The 21,050-nt window shown below is 40.3% G+C and overlaps 1 protein-coding gene across 2 annotated transcripts; it reads right to left on the bottom strand.

The window, feature by feature from the left end:
- Positions 1-7,055: 7,055 nt before the first annotated feature.
- Positions 7,056-11,517, bottom strand: dusp28 (dual specificity phosphatase 28). 2 transcript variants are annotated; one of them, XM_039816475.1, is made up of 3 exons: positions 11,251-11,517; positions 8,897-9,288; positions 7,056-7,211 (listed from the first exon to the last, which is right to left on the bottom strand). In XM_039816475.1, exons 2-3 carry the CDS (start codon positions 9,242-9,244, stop codon positions 7,101-7,103), a joined length of 459 nt encoding a protein of 152 aa, XP_039672409.1. In that variant the 5' UTR covers positions 9,245-9,288; positions 11,251-11,517; the 3' UTR covers positions 7,056-7,100. The 2 variants fall into 2 exon arrangements, with proteins under 2 accessions (XP_039672409.1, XP_039672408.1); XM_039816474.1 differs by having other exon boundaries at positions 11,272-11,516.
- Positions 11,518-21,050: the final 9,533 nt, after the last annotated feature.

Here is a 21,050-nt window from a genome sequence, read left to right as displayed (position 1 = left end):
ACCAATCAAAACAGAGAAAAAGTGAAAGCTATGATCATGTTGCACTTCACAGATCACACAAAGATGATCGCTCGATAAACACACAACTTTATTTCATTTTTCAAGAATTTAAACTGACAACAGTAACACAGCAGCAGAGTCAGCAATGTGTGTTCATACTTCGGTATGACCCCTACTTTATGACAACATAGCTGCACATGGTTCACACAGCGGAGATACATAACGAGGTCTGACATGGTTTATAAAGACATCAGCTTCTAGTTTCTATTATTGCTTTTAATAATTCAGCACCACAACAAAGAAGACGAGACATAAACCTGAAACACTGTTCATTATTAACATCGAGTCTCTGAGAAGAGACATCGTTATTCACAGTATCGCTGAATAATCAGACATCAGCAGCTTTAAAACAGGGCTGGGTACCACTGATGATTTCCCCAAAAAAACTATTTGATTCTGTTTTACAAAGTCCCGATTTGATTACATTTATGATTTGGTCTCGATCAGGTAAGAGAAGTTTAAGTTACAATGCCCCCTCTCTCCCTTTCTATCTCCCTCTCTCTCCCTCCCTGTCTATCTTTCTCTCCCTGTCTCTCTCTCTCCCTGTCTCTCTCTCACTCTCTATCTTCCTGTCTCTCTTTCTCCCTCTCTCTCTCCCTGTCTCTCGCTCTCTCTCCCTCTCACTCTGTCTCTCTCGCTATCTATCTCCCTGCCTCTCCCTCTCTCTGTCTCTGTCTCTCTCTCTCTCTCTCTGTGTCCCTCTCTCTCCCTCTCTCTCTCCCTCTCTCTGTGTCTCTCTCTCTGTCTCTCGCTCTCTCTCTCTCTCTCTCCTTGTCTCTCTCTCTTTCTGTCTCTCTCTCTTTCTCTCTCTCTGTCTCTCCCTCTCTCTCTCTCTCTGTTCAAATGGTCATAAATCCTTCCTTGTTTACTGCTGCAATGAAACGCTTGGTTACGCTACGTAACCTTGGTTCTCTTGGTACAGCCTATATTTCCAGCCATATTTCATAATTTAAGTTTTCTTTAAAATAATGTAAACATCTCATGTCGTCTCGTCTTGTGAGCCAAGTGTTAATTATTATTAATTATTATTCATTCATTCATTTATTAGTCATTATTAATCAATATCAGATTTTAATCGGAGAAATTATTATTTTAACCCAGCCCTATTTTAAAATGACATTTCTGAATCACGCAGAACAATCAGGATCCTGATCATTAGTCTCCAAAGCTGTTGGAATATTTTCTATCTTGCGTTGACAATAAGCTGCCGCTGCTACATTTAATATATTTATCTTTTTCTGCATATAAACTTTAGATTTAGATGATAATGTTACCTTGATATTTTTTTACCTGAGCGTAAGTCTTTTTTTCCTCTTTTATTTACTAAGTTCAGTAAAATCTAAGATATTTTATATTTCATGCCAAAAAAAAAGAATAAATCTGCAAAAGAATAAGATAATAAATGTGGGAATATGAAGACAAATAAATTAAATAAATACATGTGTAAATAATTAATACATGTGAAAATATGAAAAGGAAAATAAAGAATAAATAAGTAAATAAATGTGGAAATAAGTAATAAAAAACATTTAAATTTGCAAATAAAAAAAATAAAAGAATTTTATTTTTATTTATTTATTTGTATTCTTTTATTTTTCCCTGAGGAGCCAAGCTGTCAATCAACTGTATAGCCAAATAAATAAATAAATTAATTAATTAAAAAGAATATAAAGAAGCAAAAACAACTATAGTATTTTATGTGCAAAAAGTAAAAAATATTGATGATATTCAGCAATTAAATGAACATATAAATGTGAGGATGAATGATACTTTTAATAATGCTTTTATATTTTATTTGTTTTCATATTTCCACATTTATTTTGTTATTCTTTTACATATTTATCATTCTTTTTGGCACTCTTATGGCTCATTAGTTTGATGGCTTGTCAATATTATAAATAATTAAGAGTATGTTGAAGTAAAAGTACAACCAGGGTTCAAAATCTACTTTTTGTCCACCAACCAGATTGCTGTAGTGAGTGTAGTTACATTTTTAGCCACTCAATAGATCACCAATGCAGGGTTTTCCCAAAGTTTGTGGAAGACTAAAGCATGATTTATGCTCCTGCGTTAAATCTACGTCGTGGCTACGTATGTACGGAGGTACGTGGAGATAGCGACCCGACACCGTAGCCTGACGTCACCTCTCGGAAAATGTAACTACACGTCGCTCGTCCGTGGCTTGGTAGCGTTGCATTTCCCCCGACTCATGTCCTGGTTCTCCTTCTCCATGAACAACATGAAATCAAGGAGAGGGTTAACTTATCCCACTGTGGTCAGAAAGAACAGGGGAGACTCTTTGAGTCCTAGTGAGAGGAACAGTGTCTCAGTCTCGCTCTCCACTCGCTCTACCACACACACACACACACACACACACACACACGCACACGCACACACACACACACACACACTGTCGCTCTCCACTCGCTCTAACACTCGCACACGCACACACATGCACACACAGACAGACACACACACACGCGCAGCGCATACACGCACACACACACACACACACACACACACACACGCACACACATGCACACACACACACACACACAGTCACTCTCCACTCGCTATAACACACTAGCACGCACCGACTCTGTTATTCTCTTAAAGAGATTGACACACACACCAACGCACAAGTATAAGCTTCAGGCCCCTTACGTAAAGTAGTACAGCGAGAGCTCTCCGTGGAGCCTCAGCAGGACCATAATTCATGCTTTAGGTGTGTGTATTTTGTGCAGGGTTCACAAGAAAATGTGTCGTTTTTCAATTTAAAAAAAATGCAATTTCCCCCAATACATTTTGTGTCTCTCTGTAGTTGTATTGTGTCTCTTTTTGGTCCTTTGTGGTAGTTTTGCATCTCTTTTTCACATCATTTTGAACCGTTATTACCACCATACAGTATCTAAGATATCAAAGCTAAAGAAGTCCGAAAAAAATCATTAGATCTGAAAAGTCTTTTAGTTTCATCCGTTCGGCTTCAGGTGCTGCACACAAAGCTTATAACGGCGGGAGAACCCTGCATTGTTGTTGGCTGGTAAGTGAAGCAAATCTACCTGCCACTTACATATTTTAACAGCATTTGGCTGGTAAATGGTGCTAATATTGAATCCTGTGTACAAGCATTAAAAAAAGAACATGAACTGAGACTCGTAGTACTTTAAATAATAAGTAAACTGAAGATTTAAAGGATACACGCTCTAGAAAAATGACCATCGTATTTTAAAAGTTTGTGCTGTCGGCCATTTCAGAGCTAAAGAACCTGTTGACCCACTCAGGTAAGTGACGTAAATACTCATATTTAAAGTACATTATTGCTAATTCCTGCGTTTATATACATTTACATACAGCTACACCTTGAAAATGCTGCGTCACAAAGCTGAAGCAAACTCACTTTTAACCCTCCTGATGTCCTCGGGTCAAATTTGACCCATTTTGAAAACGTTTATATCAGAATTTTGGGTTTTCTTTCAACCAAATTGTCAAAATAAATAACATGGATGGTTCCCTACAGCGCTCTTCACAAGTAAAATGAATGATCAGTTCACTACTTTCTAAATTTGGGTGTCTTATTCAATTTGGTAGCATTTGAAGAATAATTGATAAAAGAATGTTGCATTATAACGGGGGCAGTCGTCACTCATAACATTTGGGGCATCAAACACTTACATATCTGCAAACTCAGAAGGGCTGAAAAAGGTAACACATCGTGCAGCATGAGGCTGGCGAGGCGAATTTCAAGTGAGCGTAACATCTGAATTGTTTTTCAGACAACAGCTCTACAGACTGTTGTACGTCTCGATGTTGGAATCCTCTCCAGTGAAATACAGACACACTTTTACACCATTTAGCTGTCAGCATTTTAACCGTGTTTACTCCAGCTGCTAGCTAACGGTAGGCTAACGTTACCTGCTGCCAGGTGTAGTGTAAACTAGCTAACGGTAGGCTAACGTTACCTGCTGCCAGGTGTAGTGTTAACTAGCTAACTGTAGGCTAACGTTACCTGCTGCCAGGTGTAGTGTTAACTAGCTAACGGTAGGCTAACGTTACCTGCTGCCAGGTGTAGTGTTAACTAGCCAATGGTATGCTAATGTTACCTGCTGCCAGGTGTAGTGTTAACTAGCTAACGGTAGGCTAACGTTACCTGCTGCCAGGTGTAGTGTTAACTAGCTAACGGTAGGCTAACGTTACCTGCTGCTAAGTGTAGTGTTAACTAGCGTCCTGTGTGGCGATGTTTCAGTTCCCTCTAACGTCCGTTTTCGGAGCATCAGAGAGAAGTGGAGGAATTTAAGTGGCACCTAAATAAGGCACCGAAATTTTGTCCGCTAGATAACATTCGTTAAGGCATTGGTGCCATATTAGCACCCCCCCTCCCCAAAAAATAAAAACTCTTCGGATCTACACAGTTCACGCGGATTACATTTTTCCATTCAAAACGGCGATTTTCGACGAAAAGCGAATAGTTTGCAGGTATGCACTTAATTTCCGGCATTCTGGGGAATATTTCTGCATCAGTTTACTGTGCAAATGTCTTTATTTATGTAAAGGAACTTAATCTTCTGTATTGAACTTAACACATTTTTGTAAAAATTATTTGGTCACCTATATGCACCACTAACACCAACTTGTGTTGGTTTAATATGTTTTACACTTATACTTGAAACATTCATCAACAAACCTCATTTATATGAAATTATATCTATTTTCTGGTTTACAAAAAAAGCAGAAATAATGATTTATTTTGCCTGATAGTTAAGATCAGAGAATGTTGAGTGGATCACAGACGAGTTTATGTCAAAGGTTAGTCAGGAAACCATTCAAAAAATGTTTTTCCAAATGCTACAGTATACAAGTCATTGATTTTACCTGAAGAACATTGTAGCGAACCATCCATGTTATTTTTGGGGCAATTTGGTTGAAAGAAACCCATATTTCTGATATTAAAAAAAAGATGAAAATAGCTCAAATTTGACCCGAGGAAAACCCAAGAGTTGAGTTTAATCTTTTACATGCTTCAGATTCATCTTCCAGACTCTGTGTTTAAAATACTGCATTTATCTTCTGTGGACATGGCTCCACCTCGAGGTAGAAGCTGGAACTGCAGCCATAATGTTTTAAAGAACAGACACACTCTCAAACACACACACACACACACACACACACACATAGACACACAGATCTAGAAACAAACAAAGGGTTTAAACTAGGGATGCACCGAATCCAGGATTCGGCTGAATATTGGGCTTTTTGACGGGCTTGGTTTCTGACGAACCTTAGAATGTTTTCCCACCGAACCCTGCGCTTGCACTAGGCGCGCTACGCTAGTCGCCATAGTGATGGCGCCGTTGATTAAGGGAAGGTGTTTACGTAGGTGGAGCGTTCAATGCAGTAGGCTGTGAGAAAGTGGACATGGAACTGGTGAGCAGAACAAGTTGTTGTTTGGCAGAACTTTCAATCAAAAGAAGACCATTCAAGTCCAGCTACATGTTCAGTCTGTTAAATGCTGATTGGTCTGGTGGTGGCGAGGACCCTAAACTATACACAACATGGCCGCTGTTACAACATCTGGTCTGAAACATGTGAAAGAATACGAGTTGAGCACGAAGGAATCTCCAGACAGCAGCCAGAATGCAGCAACTTCAGGTACGGCAAAGGAAGGACAGTCCCTGTTTACTTCATTCATGTGTTTACTGGGTTCATGGACTGAGGATGGGAGGAGGAGTCAGCACAATCTCAACCAGGGGATTCAGTTATTGGCCCGAACCCCAAAAATCTGGATTCGGTGCATCCCTAATAGAAACAAAACAAAGGGTTTAAAGTTCAGAAAAAAAGACTGAAGTTCAAGTAAATTCTGCGGCTTTTGAAAGAGAAGTTGTAACGTTTTTCTGACCTTTTCTCGTCGTACACTGTCGCTACATTTAGATCAAAATCTCAACATTTGCTTTACAAAAATATACTAAATTAAAAAAAGCTCGTCACAGTTTTTAAGTCTACGGGTTTCACTAAAGCTGTCGTGGCACCGAAAACTGCAGAATAAACTACATTATTTTCTTTTAAACATCACATAAAAACACTCTTTTACACTTTATATCTCTATATTAGTTATTTAATCTACTTCTGTTCTTTGTTTCTTTAAGTACACTAAATATTTGTTTAAGCACTTTGGAACCATGTTCTGTACAACTAAAGTTAAGTGGATTATTGTCTGGTACTAACGTATATATTCCGTCCTAACGTTATTGTCTCTAATATTGTCTTCAGTCTTTAGGTTTTCCTAGATTTCATTCAGTCTGTTTTAGCTGTTTTTACATACAGTAACTTTAAATTGTATTTGTATTCTTTCTTATTTGCAGCAACACAAACACTACAATCTGTTATAACATGTTTCATTTAGGAAACACTGTCAAATATTCTTCAATAGCTGTGTAATTAAAGGTTAACTTTGCCATTTTTTAAACTGGATTTTCCCATGTTTTTGTGTCTAAGTGGGTAACTGAGTAACTGAGTAATGTAACGTTAATGGACAAATGTTCAGCATCAGTCAGCGTCCACTAAAAATTCTGTTGTTGCTGCTGGCAGACTCAGATTATTATTCTAAAATATGTGTCTGACAACATTATGGGATGGATCCCTACAGAGATAGAGCTTTTAGTTAAAGAGTAAGATCCTTTTAGTTTAACATGAAACAGCCCCGAAATCACCATCACCAAACTCTACCAGACTCCATGTAAATAAGACATTGGCAGTCCTATCAGTCTGTCAGTCTGTCTGTCTGTCTGTCTGTCTGTCTGTCTGTCTGTCTGTCTGTCTGTCTGTCCTCTCAGTCTGTCCGTCTCTCAGTCTGTCTGTCTGTCCTCTGAGTCTCTCAGTCTGTCCTCTCAGTCAGTCAGTCAGTCTGTCTGTCTGTCTGTCTGTCTCTGTCAGTCTGTCCTCTCAGTCTGACTGTCTCTCTGTCTGTCTGTCCTCTCAGTCTGTCTGTCCTCTTTCTCAGTCAGTCTCTCTGTCTGTCTGTCCTCTCTGTCTGTTTCTCAGTCTGCCTATCTCTCTGTCTCTCCTCTCCGTCTCTTCTTCAGCTCCTGCTCGTATCTCTGCAGCTGAGACAGGAAGCCAGGGTTCGGATCGATCTCGTGACGAGCAGTCTTCACTTTCTGGGGGAAAAGAAACAGCAACACGTTAAACAAGTAAATAAATCTGTGTTAATGAATGCTTTTTTAATTGGTTTATTAAGAGAAGGTGCACTCTCATATGAACACGCAACAGTGTTTTCATCCGTGGTCTCTGGAAGGAAAGAAAGAAAATACACTGAACAAAATTACAAACGCAACACTTTGGTTTTTGCCCCCATTTTTCATGAGCTGAACTCAAAGACCTAAGACTGTTTCTATACTGTCTCTAAGTCTGTCTCTACAAAAGGCCTATTTCTCTCAAATATTGTTCACAAATCTGTCTAATGGATCCAGAGGACGTTATGCTAAAAATTGTAGAAATTGTGTCTGGAACACAGCATAAATCTGTGTTAGTGAGCACTTCTCCTTTGCCGAGATAATCCATCCACCTCACAGGTGTGGCATATCAAGATGCCTTCACTGGCCTGGACTTCAGAAATCAACTGAACACTTTATACTTCAATAAATCTCTCGGGCTGCTCATTTTAAAACAGAGCTGGAAAGTAACTAATTACAATTACTCACGTTACTGTAATTGAGAAGTAATCATTTTGCGTACGTTTACTTTTTTAAAAATAGTTTTAAAAATCTGTAATGTTGTACTACATTTTAAATATTACTATATTTTAAATAAATCGAAAGCTGGAGAAATCTTTTCTTGGAGTTTTTGTCGTTTTTTTACGACATTTTCTGCTATTTTTTGCCATATTTAGTCTTCTTTCTATTTTTGACGTTTTTGTTGTTTAATTAGTTTTGTTAAAACACTGAGCAACGATTTGTAGTTGTGAAGTGTGAGCAGTCAGAGAAAATAAATCCTGTCGGCCTGTAAATCGTCTGTCTGCTGTGTTCTGTGCTGTAACCCACTGTGGCAGCGAATCCTGCTGCAGCGGCCGAGCAAAAGTCAAACGTTTCTCATTTTTGTTATGATGTGTTGTGTTGGGTCCCTCTGAGCATGAACACAGCGTTCTGCTCGAGGGCACCTTGGTAACAGACACCCTGACTGACTTCAGTTTCTGCAGACTCTGTGCTCGGCTGCAGTTTAAACATTCAGGGACACGTCTGACCTCTGAGCGGCAGCTCAGTGCTATCCGCTTCACTTCAACCTCTATTCAGCTTCTATTTCGTTGTAGCTTTTCGTGTATTTAAACACTATGTTTTCTTCTTTTGCTGCTGAAACAATCCCCCTACTGCTGGGATTAATAAAGGGAAGATGTAACTACAGGTCGGCTGATAGCAGTTTTTCAAAATGACGGGACGACATGGAAGCCTCCTTGGACTTACCCGTTCAATGTTAATACAGATAAGAAATTCTTCGCTTACGAGGATAAGTCAGATCATTGGCAGAGGTCATTTTACACCAATGAGGACATATGGGTGGTGATGGCACAGTGGATATGACACATGCCTTTGGTGTGGGAGATCTGGGTTCAATTCCCACTGTGATACATCAACCAATGTGTCCCTGAGCAAGGCACTTAACCCCTAGTTGCTCCAGAGGCGTGCAGCCTCTGACATACGTAGCATCTGTAAGTCGCTTTGGATAAAAGCGTCAGCTAAATGACATGTAATTTATGAATGAAGACATTGATTTTAGCTAATAAAATCCTTCAAACACTACACAGTGTACCTTTAACGTCAGAGTTTTACCGGAGATGTTTGTGACCCACCTGCAGCGCCTCGGCGAGCGTCAGCCTGCGGTGTTTCATCAGGTAGGCGATGCAGACGGTGGCCGAGCGGCTGCGCCCGTTCTTGCAGTACACGACGCTGCGCCCGCCGCGGTTCGCCTCCTTCTGGATGGCGTCGGCGGCGCGGTCGAAGTGGGCGTACAGATCCTCGTTGGGGTCGTCGTAGACGGGGATCTGCAGCTTGGAGACGGCGGCGGCGGCGGGAAACGGCTGCTGCTTGGACACGTTGATGCAGAGCGTCACGGCCTCGCGCTGCAGCAGCTCGTCGCTGCAGGCCGAGCGCGCGTTACTGATGAACAGGGCGCGGGTCACTTTACACAGCTGCAGCATCCTGGTGAACTGAGCCTCGCGGGCTTCCTTACTCGCAAGGGGAACTGCAACCAGGTCAGAGAGAGAGAGTCTGTCAGACTGTTTCTGATCTGCCAACTTTAGGATTAGTAATTAATAGTTGGCGACTTTCAACTGATTTGTTAACCCTTGTGTTGTCTTCCCTTCAACAATTCTAAATCGAAAATATGAACGTTTTTTTCAACATTTTTGTCATCTTTTTAAAAACCTCTGATGCTTTTGTCAAATTTTTTCTGCGCCTTTTCACATTTTTGCGGGGTTTTTTCCCCCAACATTTTTGAAGCTTTTGCGGACATTTTTGTAACTTTTTTTCAATGTTCTGTCATCATTTTTTTTTTTTTTATGCTATAAAGAAAGTAGTGGGCTGATCATTTACTTTACTTGTGAAGAGCGTTGTATGTAACAATTATTTTCTAAAAATCTGGTTGAAAGAAACTCACTTTTCAGATAAAGATTTTTTTTTTTTAATTGTCAAATTTCACCCGAGGACAAGAGAAGGGTTAAGGCCGCGTTCAACGTTAAAAGTTTTTTTTTTTCACTTGTCCAGTGGGGCAAAAAACACAACCTGTAAAACAACATCAAAACAAAAGTCAAACTACGGGACAACAAAGCGTAAACAAACATAAAAAGGAGGGGAGGGAGGGGAGAACCATAACGTAACGTATGATAGTTGTTATATGAATTGATATAAAACAGCGTAGTGTTACCATATTTTCTGTGGAAATACTGTATCGATTTATATTATCTTAACTGCATGAGAATAATACTACGTCATCTTAACCCTCCTGTTATCCTCGGGTCATTTGGGTGTTTTATTTAATTTTATAGCATGTGAAAACATTTTTGAAAACATAACTAAATAAATAATAAAACAGACAAAGGAGAATTTTAAAACTCTCTTGTTAAAGTAAAATCTGTTTGGCACAACAAGGTATTCAGCTCATCACACTATCATACTATCATAGTTTATACCAAGCTGCAAGACAGGACAGGAAAAAAAGAACAAAAAAATCGCAGCAAAAATCAGCAAAAACATCAGAAAAAGGGACAAAAAACTTGCTAAAAAAGTGACAAAAACATCAAGAAAACAACAACAGAAAAAAAAAGTTTTAATTTTAAATTTTGACCCAGAAAAACAAAAAGTTGCATGGTCGACAAGAAGACAATACAAGGGTTAACTGCACGAGAATTTAACTTTTTGGTACTAGTATAACAAAAAGATATAAAACACTAGATTTAAAATAGGCCTATGTAGATTTTGAAATGGATCTTTTTAGATAAAACAGATGTTGACAAAGTTCTCCTTTGTGGACAATTTGAAGTTGGGGGAAAAAGGTAATAAATTGCAATATGCCGCAGAATATCGCAACGTGTTTAAAATCACAATAATATTGTTTCCTGGGGCTTCTGCTGATTCCCAGTCCTATAGTCACGGTAAGGGATGGATACATCGTTTGGGTTTTTTCAATACCTGAACACACTGAAAACAAATCCATTCATCCTTAAAATGATCCACAGATTAAATCGACAATGGAAGCAATGGTTAGTTGCAGCAGCCCTTATCAGCAGTATATCAAATTTAAGATATTAGATAATAATACAACAGACATTCTTAGAGACATCTCCAGTTATCCTACAAAAGTAGTTACAACAAATATGTTGCCCAATTGTTATTTTCTTTATTTGTATTTATTATATTTGCAATGAACGGTTAGTTACCTTTACATCATTAAAAATGGGTGCCCATAAGTGGTACAGCTGAGACAAAGTTGAGACAAAAAGCACCTTATTTTTATGAGCTAATTGTGGAAAATATAGACTACTTATGGGTATTATTGACTGATAATATCTTGGTCTATAAGCTAATGAAATGTCATGTGGACATTCACTTCTTTTCAGTATCTATTTTTGTGTGAAAAATCAAAACGCAAAAAGTGTCTCAACTGTAGCTACTGAGTCTACCCTACAGAAGTCAGTGAACGTCTCACTTAAAGGACACACGGACTCACGTGCAGCCGTGCGGCTCCTTGCAGATAAACCGTCTCCGGGGTTTTCAGAGGAAAAGGTCTTCCTGCTCGCGCCTGCAGACCGGGGACGGTTCCGGCTGATCCGGTCTGTTCAGGTCTGCTCGTGACCCCCAAACTGCTCCGATCAACACCCCGCTGCTGCTGCTTCTATATTTACTGCAAGGACTCCGACAGCTCCCGCTCTGGGTCCTAGTGCTGATCAGGTTCACTCTCAAAACGGTGAGCTCCGTCTTCCTCTCGGTTCCCGGTTTGAACACAGTGCAAGGAGCTTTGAGGTACGTTTTCTCTTGTTTGGTCAGTGTGTCACAGGCATAGGTGTAATTTACGGGTGGATAGGGGGGGTGGGGGTGGGGGTTGTCATCCCCAGTGGTGTCGTCTAATGTATTGTAGTGGATATACAGTATATATTGGCCAGAATCTGCCTTTTGGGGGCGTCTGGGTGTCCTCCCCCAGGGAAGTTTTGAGCATCAAAGGCAAGGCAGCTTTATTTGTATAGCACATTTCAGCAACAGGGGAATTCAAAGTGCTTTACATAAAACATTAAAGAGCAGTTTAAAACATTAAAAGAAAAGAATAAAATTGATAGTGCAGTATAAGAATAAAAGTTACAGTGCAGTGTAAGAAATTAAAGTTAATAGATTATTTAAAGAAAAGCAACATCAAAAAGATGGGTCTTTAGCTTAGATTTAAAAGAACTGAGAGTTGCAGCGGACCTGCAGGTTTCTGGGAGTTTGTTCCAAATATGTGGAGCATAAAAACTGAACGCTGCTTCCCCCTGTTTAGTTCTGACTCTGGGGACAACAAGTAGACCTGTCCCAGACCACCTGAGAGGTCTGGGTGGGTCATAGTGTAGTAGCAGATCAGAAATGTATTTTGGCCCTAAACCGTTTAGTGATTTGTAAACCAGTAAAAGTATTTTGAAATCAATTATTTGAGGCCCTGGAAGCCAGTGTAGAGACTTCAGTACTGGAGTGATGTGATCCACTTTCTTGGTTTTAGTGAGACTTCATTTCCTTCATTCGGATACACTTTTATGCACTAATTTACAGTGGAAATCCCTTTATTTAGCCTATGTGAAGAAAAACACAGATGACAATTCAAAATATATATAAAATTATAATAGAAAGTATGTTGTAGTGTGTCATTAATCATTTTTAAGTGTGTATATGGAAATCCTGGAGCTTTCTTAGTGGGTATACTGCGTATCACGTAGACTACGCCACTGGTCAACCCCCCAATAATCAAAAACTTGCCGTGTAATGTTTTGAATCTGCATAAAGTTTTGAACAATACAGCAGCTTGATTAATTAATAATATTTACATAAGTAAAGACATTTGCATGCAGAAAAGGCACATCTTGATACCTGTAGTGGTAATCTAACAACATTAAAATGCCACTGGAGGTCTTTTGAAGGCATTGGATTGGACATCCGAGTTTAACACGATATTGAATATAATATGAAATGTTTAGTAACATATAGGAAAACTGACGGTGCTGACTAAAATGGTTAAAAGCTCCGGTCCCAGAACCTGATTTCCTCTCACAGCTCAACTGAGATTCCCTCTCTGGAAACTCTGGGATTGCTGTAATTAGAGCACACACACACACACACACACACACACACACACACACACAGATAGATAGACACAGACAGACAGACATAAACACACACACAGATAGACAGACAGAAACACACACACACACAAATACACACAGATAGACAGACACAGAAACACACACACACACACACACACAGATAGACAGAAACACACACACACACAGACAGACACAGAAATACACACACACACACACACACACAGATAGACAGACACACGCACACACACACACACGATTGTACCATCACAGTTTGTTTTCTGAATTTAGATAGTTCTATATAATAATATATAGTAGTTCTATATAATAATAATGTTGTATTATTTATAATAAACAGATGTGTAGTTGAATGTTCTCTGCAGGTCGACTCTTGTAAGAAATGATGTTAAAACTCAAACATCCACAGACACCGTTCAGAGGAGAACAGACCGACCAAACCGGTCAGTGACGACAAAATACAAAAAACGAGTGAAGGAAGTGATTTTATTATTATTATTGTCGGGTTTTGAAAAGTCATCACACATGCAAACAGCGATGTCGAAGCCGTGTATATCATCGATATTTTATTAGCAAACCAGAGAGAAGTTAATAACAAAAACAAAAAAAGGAACTGAACAATCTGTGTTTCTGTAGTTTCTGTACAGGTTCCAAATATACTACAATATATACTATTATACAACTGGATTACAATTCATGTCAGTGTACAGCAGTCACTCTGGTACAGCAGTGGCGTCTGAGCAGACTCCTCTTCCTCCTTCGCTTTCCTCTCCGACTTATCGAGAGGCCGAGTCCCGCTCCCTTCCCGTAGACTTCGTGGGATCTTAATTTGTGGTGGGGGGGGGTGGGGGGGGGGGAAAGTGTCCCGTTGTGAACCGGGGGAAATAGACTAATAAAGTTTAGATCCTGTTTGAATTGAGCCATGAATTACACACATGGTGTTTGTCAGTTTTAAAAGATGATTTTGCAAGTGAAGAAAGTCTCAGTTTGTCGTAGTATCGCTTAGTTTAGGGTCTCGTCTCGCACAATATATGTCAGCAAGCTAGCTAGCTAGCTTAGCTCTGGTCTACAACACATGTAACGTTAGCTGACCTGATGGGTTTTATCAGCGTCTTACGATCAGCAGGGAAGAGAAAGAAGGTGTGAGGAACGTTACATCCTGGTACCACACAGACAGATAGACAGACAGACACTAATGTTACATCCTCATACCACACAGACACACACAAGTGCACACAGACACACACACACAGACAGACACACACACACACAGAGACACACACACAGACAGACACTAACGTTACATCCTGGTACCACACAGACACGCACAAGCACACACACACAGACAGAGACACACACACACAAACACACACACACAGACACACACACACACACACACACACACACACACAAACACACACAGACAGAGACACACACACAAACACACACAGACACACACTTCAGAGAGACGTCTCTTTGGGCGGACCAGTCTTTCTAATGACCTATTTCCAGTCTGACACTTGAACAGTTTTACTAAACTGAGACTTCCTCCCTAAATCATCTTTTAAACTGACAGACATCGTGTGTGTGATGCATGGCTCAATCCAAACGGGACCTAAACTTTAACGAGTCTCTCTCCGTTCACTACCACACACATTTATTCCAGATTAGGAGCCCACTGCGGTCAACGGGGGCGGGACTTAGATGCAGCTAATATGAGCATGCTACGTGCTACGCTAACATTCCCTCTTTTTCTCAAAAAAAAAACAAAAAACAAAGTGCAGAGTCTCACATTTGTTCACCTTAACGTCAAAATAAACCCAAAAATTACTGATTCACATCCTCAAACTGGAGATGTGTTTCTCGCCAAAAAAAATCTGAAAACAAAAACATTTGTTTAACGTTGAACATGAGGATCAAAGTTCAAATACACGGAGTCTGGGATAAAAAAAAAATAAACATTTGAACATTTTAAAGTAAAAGAATAATTGATTTTGTGTAAAACAAACATTTTTAAGGCCAAACAATCTCCAACACGGAGACATTTAGTGTAAACTGACTTCTGGTCATTTTTTAAAAGGAATTTAAATTTATTCCATGTTCTGATTGTTCGTGATTGGTTAGCTTAGCTTAGCTTAGCACAAAGTCCGGCACGTCAACGTCCAATCAAACCACACCGTGTTCAAAACAGATTAAAACCAAACCAGATTTATGCTTCACAAAGAGCTCTCGCTGTGTGTGTGTGTGTGTGTCTTGTTTGTGTGTGTGTGTGTGTGTGTCTCTGTCTCGTGTGTGTGTGTGTCTGTCTCATGTGTGTGTCCGTCTGTCAGGTGTGTGTCTTGTGTGTGTGTCTTGTGTGTGTGTCGTGTGTGTGTGTCTGTCTGGTGTGTGTGTCTCAGTGTGTGTATGTGTTTCTTGTGTGTGTGTGTGTGGTGTGTGTCTGTCTGTCTGGTGTGTGTGTCTCAGTGTGTGTGTGTGTGTGTTTGTTGTGTGTGTGTGTGTGGTGTGTGTCTGTCTTTCTGGTGTGTGTCTCAGTGTGTGTGTGTGTGTGTGTGTGTGTGCGTTGTGTGTGTCTGTCTTGTGTGTGTGTGTGTGTGTGTCTGTCTTGTGTGTGTTTGTGTGTGTGTGTGTCTGTCTTGTGTGTGTGTGTGTGTGTGTGTGTGTGTCTTGTGTGTGTTTGTGTGTGTGTGTGTCTGTCTTGTGTGTGTGTGTGTGTTAGAGAGAGTGATGGTGATTATCTTCAGAGTGAGTATTGACCCTTGAGTCATAGTGAGAGAAACAAAGCCGGCCTTGATTTAACACAGGAGCATTAATCACATTTTAATCAGGGAGTGGAAGAAGTGCCGCTGGGTGGATTTTGTAGCTGTCTGACAGAGCCAGGCTAGCGGTTTCCACCTTTATGCTAAGCTAAGCTAAGCTAACCTGGGAACAAATCTGAACATCAAACTCTTCCTTTAAACTAGTCTTACTGTTCAGGCGTCCGGCGCTGAACTCTGAGCCTTCTTTGGTTCAAATTAAACTTTTAAATCGGGGCCATTGTTGTAGTGAGCAAAGCCCCAAAGGATGCTGGGAAAACAGCTCTTCATAATCATCTAATCACGACTTTAGGGAGGTATTAATTCAACGTGTTGTGGGTTTCGTATAAAACGCTGAAGCAGCGCCAAACTGTTCGGCCTCCCGCGTCCTCGTACTTTTGGTTAAATTAATGAATCGCCGTAAATAAAGCTGCCGTTTTCACCCGAAATAAAAAAATCAGTGAACAACCTTGTTGTCAAGTTGAACAACTTTTGTGTTTTCTGCCTCCCCAAGAACTCCCAACAGCAGAAGAAATTAAAAGATTTTGAGCCATATCTTTCAAAATCAAAGAGCCAATGTTGTTATTTTCCGTCATAAAGGGAGCTTTATCCCTCCTGTTGGCCTCCGGTCAAATCTGACCCATTTTCAAAAAGTTTTTATAATCAGAATATTTGGGTTTCTTTCAACCAAATTGTCCAAAAAAATGTATGTGGATGGTTCCCTACAACGCTCTTAACAAGTTAAATAAATAATCAGCTCAGTACTTTCATTGAATTTGGGCGTTTTAGTCAATTTAATAGCATGTGAAGAAAAAACAATTGATAAAAGAACGTTGAAAAAAAAGTGACTTTCAAACATGGGCCAACGACAGCGAAGGTCCGGTCACATCGCATTCTTGTGTTCACTTCTTTTTGAACGGCGGACATGTTTAACCCTCGTGTTGTCTCCCTGTCAACCGTGCAACTTTTTTCGTTTTTCTGGGTTAAAATTAAAACCTTTTTTCAACATTTTTGGTCGATTTCGTTGCCTCTTTTCCCCGATGATTTTGTCACTTCTTTTTCAATGTTTCTGTCTCGTTTCCCAAACGTTTTCGAAGCTTTTTTTTGTCACTTTTTCACACATTTAATGAAAGTAGCGAAGTTATCATTTATTTAACATATTGAAACTTTTTTTGAAAATGGGTCCAATTTGAGCCGAGGACCACGCAAGGGTTAACCTTAACTTTGAGCGTGTGGATGAACACGGTTGGCGTCTAAAAGCACCGCTGCGCTGTGATCGAACATGAAGAAGTTATTAATCCAGCAGCGTGTTTATGTTTAGTATTCATCACACTGTGGAACAGTTTAAAATCATCTTTCTTCTTCTTCTTCTCCTTCTTATTTCAGGGCAACGTGGCATCATGACTTTGCGTAAACATACACGCCACTTTCCTAAAGCCTAATGGCGTGTTAACTGTACGCATTTTGAGCTATCCACGAGTATGTTTACGCTGTATACATACACGCGCCGTACTATCGCGAGAACAGCGTCACATGTGTGCGGAAAAAAAAAAAAGTTGGGTTTAGGAAAAGAACGTTGGGAAAGGCTTTAGTAACACAAAAATAAACCGACAAAAAAACCGATGAAAACACAACGGTGACCAACGTCACACGCTTAAAGTGGTTACACACCAACCAGACGGCCGACCCTCGGCAGTAAAAGCCAGTGGAGATGATCAGTTGGGTCCCCGAGGTCCAAAAAACTGCCTCGGGACACACTTAGGCGACACAGACATGAGAAAGGTTAATGTGTCTCCATAGCAGCAGGTGGCGCTACTCTGTATTGTTGCCCAAGAAATTAAAACCGGGGCAGCTGATTGGACGAACGCGTCACATGGGTTTGTTTTCTCCGGAAATTCAAAGCCAGACCGTCATGGCGGCTCGTTGAGAATCCGATCTCATATTGGACTAAAACAGTTCACCGAAAAGAGAGAAATAGGCCGTGATGCAGTTGCTGAATCTGTCTTCATTTCAGATCAACAAAGGTCAGTTTAAGAGATTTTCATCAGATTTTCAGAGACTCTAGTCACGCTCATCCCGCTCCCCGTTTCCGGGCGAGTCCCGAACTGCCCTGCCGCCGACTGAACATGTCAGGTCGGCCAGAATGAACGCCGACAGCCCCCCCCCCAGACTGACGACGGCACGGGACACACCGAACAGACTCGAGTCACCGACCTATCACCGATAATCGGCCGTGTGTGTCCCGGGCTTTATGAAAACAAAAGGTTGGGTTTAGGAAAGAAACATTGGGGGAAGGCTTACAAAAAATAAGAAAAATTGTTGAAAAACACCACATGCAGGACGCACTCCCGGCTCTCCTGGGTTAAAGTCCTGTGTTTTACCCATCCACGGACTCAAGGCCTTTCTCACTACTCGCTACGGGGAAAATTCACACGTAATGTAGGTCAATGGCGGCCGAACGGCGTTGCTAAACACGCTAAAAAGCGATTATGCGTCTTGATAACGCGACAAAATGGCATAAGAATTGGTGTGTCATACATACGCGTCATACACTTTATGAGATCAGTCTGTTCAGGGCAGGTTTTGTTTGAATGCAGAGATGTGACCACATCTTCGGAGCAAAAGAAATTAAAAAAAAAAGACCAAAAAGTCCGTGAAGCTTTCACGGACTTTTTCCCCCCCAACACAGAAGTCACATCACCGTGAATATTTCATATTTCTCGGCCAACTTCGCCTGCTTCTCAGCAGCTTACGTTTAGGATAAAAAGTAGATGCAAGTTCTGGGAAAAAATAAGAATATAAATGTGTTTTCTTGACTTGATCTTGAAGATTTAGAAAGCCAAGAGTGCAATGAGTTATTACTCCACTAATCCACTCATGTTTTTTGGGGGGGGGGTTTTTAGACGTGAAGCACCGTAATGTTTGGACTCCAGATTCTCCAAAAGAATCACAGCTGGAGACTTCAGCTTTCACTGAAAATAGACATTTTCTTCCAGTTTCTTAGACAATGTTTCCATAAGAAAAGCTGAAACGCTAGTGGAGGTTTTTCTCCACATCACAAAATGATTATTACCCTAACCCTGGTGTTGTCTTCCTGTTGACCTGCAACTTTTAGTTTTTTCTGGGTCAAGATTTGAAATCAAAACTTATTTTTTTGTCACACTTTTGTCATTTTTTTTGTCCAAGTTTTTAGTCACTTTTGCTGTTTGTTTCAGCGCTTTTTTGGGGCGTTTTTTCTTCTTTTTTTTTGCACCACGTTTTTGAAGCTTTTTCCAAAAAAATTATAATTTTTTTTCAACGTTCTTTTATCAATTTCTTTTCTTCAAATGATATAAAGTTGAATAAAATACCAAAATTCAATGAAAGTAGAGAACTGATCAGTTATTTTACTTGTGAGGAGCGCTGTACGGAACCATCCACGTTATATTTTTGGACAATTTGGTTGAAAGAAACCCACATTTTCTGATATAGAGACTTTTTGAAAATGGGTCATATTTGACCCGAGGACACCAGGAGAGTTAAAGACAAAAAAAAAAACCGCAGATTGTTTTCGTTGCGTTACTGTCCATTTCAGTACATACTCTTTTCATTTTGATGCGTTTCAGTTTTTCAGACTTTGGAAGAAAGAACAGAGGCAGGACTTTGCTGGAAAACTATTTGAAAATGGCTCCACCTGCAGGAAACGAGCGGTACGACTGCAGTTCTTTTCAACATTAACGTGTTCTTTGTATAAAAAAGTAAAAGGCTGAAACTGGAACAAAGTTCTCATGACTAGGGCTGCAACTAATCATTGTTCTCTGGATGAATGGATTGCTTGTTTGGTCTATAAAATGCCAAAAAAAAAAATGGGGAAAATGTCAACCGGTGTTTCCCAAAAAAGCCACTCATTACTTTTAGGGATTTATTTCTACTGTTTGTTTATGAATAACCTTATAGCTAAACTTCTGTGGTCGCTTGCTGACAGGTGTTACAGTTGTACCTTTGGTTGGGAATCACTGTTTTTAGAGAGAGTTTAACCCTTGTGTTGTCTTCCATTGGACCGTGCACGCAGGTCCTCCCGGGTCAAAAATAAAGGAGCTAACCCAGTAAGAGCATTCGCCCCATCTTTGCTGAGTCCTGCAGCGGCGCGGGTTTGAATCCGACCTGCTGCTCTTTGCTGCAATCATCCCCCATTTCCCACCTTTGATGTCTATCCACTGTCATTATGTAATAAAGGGAAAAGCCCCCCCCCCAAAAAAATGAAAATCAACACTTTTTCTGACGTTTTTTGTCCCTTTTTTAGACACTTTTGGCACTTTTTTTCAACGTTTTTGGCGCTCTTTTTGGCCGTTGAACACTTCTTTTTCACTAGACTACCATGTATAAACACCACTCACACCAACTTATTATTAGTTTTACACTTATTTTTGGAATTCAAGGTCAATCAACCTCATTTATATGAAAGTTCAGACAGGATACTGTCACGAAAACATTTCAATTTCTTTTTCAAATGCTAAAAAAAAATTGAACAAAAATATCCAAAAATTCAATAAAAGTAGAGATCCAATCTCTTGTTGTACTTGCGAGGCATGTTGTAAGGACTCATCCATCTGTGTTATTATTATTTTTGGGTAAATACAATTCGGTAGTTAAAAAAACAAAAACATATTTCTAAAAATAGAAATTCAGAAAATGGGTGAAATTTGACCCAAAGCCAACACAAGGGTTAAAATGTAAAATAAATAAAACAGAAACTCTCTCTACCTGTGGGTGGTGCCGTTTGGTCTGAAGATGCATTCAGGCGCTTCACGTCAATCACTGTTTTTTAGGGGGGGGGGGGGAATTAACAATATTAAGCATCAACTTTAAGCGGAGACTGTTGGGGAGGAAACAAAAGAAAATTTCAAAAGTCAGGCAGTCACGCAAACACAGATCCAGAGTTGTCCGTGCAGTTCTCAGACAGAAGGTCGGACGGACGCACGAAGACAGAGACGGTGGAGGAGCAGATTATGGTCGTTGAAGGCGTTGATGCGTACAGACGCTGCTGCACTTCTCAGAGCGTGCACTATGACGGCTACATGTTTTTTGCAGGACACCACGCAGCTCTCCTCCCGGCGGCAGATTAAGACTCGGGAGGATTCTTCTATCTACAGGAATGCGTCTCGCACGTGAATCCGAGCGGCTTTCCCGCCTCGGGTCTCTGTGCGTGCGTTTGTGTGTGTGTGTGTGTAGCCAGAGGATTAGACTTCACGGGGTGCGAAGGATACGTTTCGGACACCACGAAGGCGATGTATTGCAAGGCAGCCGTTTACGATAAATCATTAACGGAGAATAAAAGCAGGAATTAATCAAACGTGTTTATTTTCTTACTGCGG

Source organism: Perca fluviatilis, chromosome 11 (genome assembly GCF_010015445.1).
Source record: "Perca fluviatilis chromosome 11, GENO_Pfluv_1.0, whole genome shotgun sequence".
NCBI lineage: Eukaryota > Metazoa > Chordata > Actinopteri > Perciformes > Percidae > Perca > Perca fluviatilis.
This window is presented reverse-complemented; position numbering and strand designations above follow the sequence as displayed.

What these genes read in the sequence shown, in the direction of transcription:
- dusp28 (XM_039816475.1), bottom strand. Translation starts at nt 9,244, where the DNA reads ATGCTGCAGCTGTGTAAAGTGACCCGCGCCCTGTTCATCAGTAACGCG. An exon ending in CGCTCGCCGAGGCGCTGCAG is followed by an intron (nt 7,212 to 8,896) that starts GTGGGTCACAAA and finishes CTTTTCCCCCAG; the next exon opens with AAAGTGAAGACTGCTCGTCA.